This window comes from Olea europaea, unplaced genomic scaffold (genome assembly GCF_002742605.1).
Source record: "Olea europaea var. sylvestris unplaced genomic scaffold, O_europaea_v1 scaffold567, whole genome shotgun sequence".
NCBI classification, from domain to species: Eukaryota; Viridiplantae; Streptophyta; class Magnoliopsida; order Lamiales; family Oleaceae; genus Olea; species Olea europaea.
This window is the reverse complement of record NW_019264005.1, coordinates 193,613-197,230: the sequence shown is the minus strand read 5'-3', so window position 1 is coordinate 197,230 and position 3,618 is coordinate 193,613. Positions and strand designations below refer to the sequence as shown.

Genomic DNA, 3,618 nt, shown 5'->3' with positions numbered 1-3,618 from the left:
TTTCAAGTTAAAAATATTAAATTATTAATCAAATATTTCAAAAAAAAAAAAAGTCTAGGCCGACTATAACAGTCGGATGAATCAGCTGTTTAACAACCACGATTTTCTCTCCCCGGAAATCTCCATTTCCGAAGAGAAAAACCTCCCCTCTCACCTCAAAAACTAGAAATCTACTCCTAAACTCAGCCATCTACCCTAAACAACCAACAATAAATTGAAAGTTGATAAATTTATTACCACATTATATGAAATATGAAAATCACTCCAAACCATTATCTAAAACAACTAACCTTGTAGAACTTCAAGTTCGCCGCCAACTGGATATCATTGTCGCTAACTGTTATTGATCGCCGACCGACTGGATCTCGACTGTGATGAGTTTTTTTGGTTGATGTGTTTGGCACAAGATTCTTCTGAGAAGAAAGTGAGAGAGTATGAGGGTATTTTTGGATTTTGACCTTTAAATTCAATTTATTTTTATTTTTATTTTTATTTTTTAATAAAATCAGTCAAATGCCACTTTGGAAATACGTATGGGTCAACCGGCCGTTCCCCATGATTTCCTCTCAATTATGACTACAATGATCATCTGCAAGACTGCAACCATTTTTGCTCCTCGCATGGATGTAATGCGTGTAATGTTGTTCTTAAACCTTCAGTTTATTCATTGAAAAAATCGAATATAAAAAATAATGAAGAAAGAAAGATTTTCTTCGATATTACATTATGATGAAAAAATATTACAATATGCAAATCTGTGGACAAAGAAGTTCACACAGAATTTCGCCTCACAAACTCCACTAGAAAACTAATCTAAAGCAAGATACCTGTCTTCCACGAAGAATCAACAAATTGTCCTTCAATATATGAACATAAGATGGCATGTTACAAACCCCAAACCAGTGATCCTTCAATCGTTGAGACATAAGGGGCATTTTTGGTACATAGTATTAGACAACACTATACATTACACAGCACTAAATTTTAAATTATTTTTCCTCCTTAATCCTGTCCAGTGATGCCGCCTCCTAACGTACAAAACATGCTAAAAATGCAAGTGCTGCTGTCAATATTTCATTTATGCAACTCAGTATGAGAACTCGTGGCCTCTAAGTGAAATATGTTTCTTAACCCAAATGGCAATGTCTTCAGCACAAGCCTGGGCCTGAGGGGTCTTAAGAAGCATGTCAAGAGTTGCAAATTCATGAACTGCGTCCTTGTACTCGAGAACAGGTGCATCCACGTTTACCTTCCGAAGCTCCTCTGAGTAAGCAATGGCTCGATCTCTCATCAAGTCGTGTTCAGCCACCACTGTCAGTGTTGGAGGCATCTTCTTCAAAGGTGGTCCTCTCTCTGGAACAAGAGGGTTGGCAACAAGGTGATCCAGGCTGAACTCCTCCTCTGGTAAGAGAAGTTTCCATGCAAGTACGCACATAGCCTTGTCAAAGAAATAGGAATTTGCCAGTTTTATCTCAGAATGTGTGGGCACACTTCCAGTGAAAAATGGATACATCAAAACCTGAGCCACCACCTTTACTGGGTCCAAAAGCTTACTAGCCTCAACAGATTTACGTGCAACGTAGTCAGCAATATTTCCTCCACAACTCACCCCAAGAAGTACACATCTGTTCAACGTCACTTAAAGTTAGGAATTGAAACAAAAAGGTTTTTATATACAAGAACATTAAAAGCATATAATATAAGTACATATGCAGATCACAAGTGCAGGCATAGCTAACTTTGGACCCAGGTTGTTCTTACTCTAGGCCATTCTCGTGTTCAAAAGAGTGGCATAGGTTACAGGGGAGAGGAAGGCATCTAAGAATAGTGTTGGCTGTTTTCACATTCTCAACCATATATAACATGAAAGCTACGCTATTACCAATTCATCCACTTTAGCACAAATGTTTAGGAGAACATAATGAGATAATTTAACAGCAGTCAAAGTGACTTGATTAACCTACCAAAGCAGAGAAGCCAATTAGATGCATCATTCGTGAATATTCAGGGTTTAACTTGAATATTATCTTCCCTATTTTAAATTTTTCTTCCTTTTTTATCATTTTTATACCAAGCATTTAGGGGGCGTTCGCTTTGCGTTTCTGTTTTCCATTTTCTGTTTTGAATTCGTTTTCTATTTTCTCTTTTGAGGCCTTATTTTGAGATTGTAAAAAATGCGTTTGGTTTATCATTTTGAAAAATGATTTTTGAAAACGAAAAATTAGAAAACATGTTTGGTTTAAAAATTTTTGAAAACATTTGTACAATTCTCTCTTTCAATCTCAATATCGCCACCTCCAAAACGCCACTTTCCAGCCACCATGGCCACCGGATCATAGCACAAACTTGAAGCCCGCAATGTCATCTACAACCCCAACCCAATAGCTGGCCCTAACTCCGGCCGAATAGACCGGAATCTTTGCTCAAAAGAGGCCAGTCGCGAGTGAAACAAACGGCTGAAAACTCCCATTCTAGCGACAATTTCTGCATCAATTGATGAAATTGAAGTGTTACCCATGGTTGTAGGGACATGATTAATACTTGACTGATGCCAATCGCCAGAAACCTGAATCGAAGCAAGCAGGTTGGTTCGCGACTGCTGTCTTTGCACTGAAACACATTAGAACGAATTGGTGCATTATTGGTTGATGTTAGGACATGGTATTGATCGCCTGAATGAGGGCTATCGAGTGTTGGTGGTGAGCGACCGTGGGCGTCGCTGGAGATGGATATTCCGACAAAAAGGGATTGCGACATTCATTTTTTTGGGCTGGATTTCCTGTTGCTTCGTGTTGATTTGTGGCTGGTTGTTGGTTGGAGATTGTAGAGGGGAAGGAGGCGAGGCTAATGGTGGTTCCATCCGGTGGTTTGGCAGCCGGAAGGTAGTGGTTTGGCGGCAGGAAAAGTGAGTAGAAGGAGAGAGCCGAGAGGGAAACAGTGAGGAGGGGAAATTTCTAACGTTTGAACAGTGGAAGGGGAATTACCGTGTTTTGGGTGTTTTCCATGTTTTGGGCCATTTGCACTAAAAACACTCAAAATGCCAAAATTTTCTCTTGTTTTCAAAAATGCGTTTTTGAAATAGCTTGCCAAACGCGTTTTCCGTTTTTTAGAAAATGGAAAATGGCCCGAAAATGCCAAAGGGAACGCACCCTTAGCTTTTCACTAAAAACATTTACTCTTTGATGCTGAGATCCCAAATCTAAAATTTATTAGAAAAAAAAGTGCAACCATTGAAATCCATAAGGTGACAGAAATTACTGAGTTGCAAGATGGAAATTTTCTTGAGAACCATGCAAACCAAGCACTAAAGTCCATTTATCAGGTGACTAAAGCTCTCATTGTAATCACATTGAAGACTAAACAATGGTTGTTGAACAAAAACGTTAAAGCAGGAAAGCAAAAGGCCATATCAGAAATTGGCACCAAATTTACGAATAGATTATAAAAGGACAAGTATTTTCCCTTTAGAAGCATTATCTTAAATCTAGTCAAACAAGAGGCTAAAAACTACCCTGCGTGCCTACATAAAATTCTCAACTCAAATTATATGCCTTAGTTCATCCCACTTAACCCTAATCTAATATTCAGATTTATGTATAAGTAAATAACCACAAAAAG

General features: G+C 38.4%; 1 protein-coding gene across 1 annotated transcript in view; it reads right to left on the bottom strand.

Moving 5' to 3' along the window:
* Positions 1–696: 696 nt before the first annotated feature.
* Positions 697–3,618, bottom strand: part of LOC111389139 (probable carboxylesterase 11) — a 5,023-nt gene continuing 2,101 nt past the window's right edge. The window contains exon 2 of the mRNA XM_023014020.1: positions 697–1,625. Within this exon, the coding sequence (XP_022869788.1) occupies positions 1,088–1,625 (538 nt within the window). The 3' untranslated portion in view covers positions 697–1,087. The remainder of the gene's footprint in view (positions 1,626–3,618) is intronic.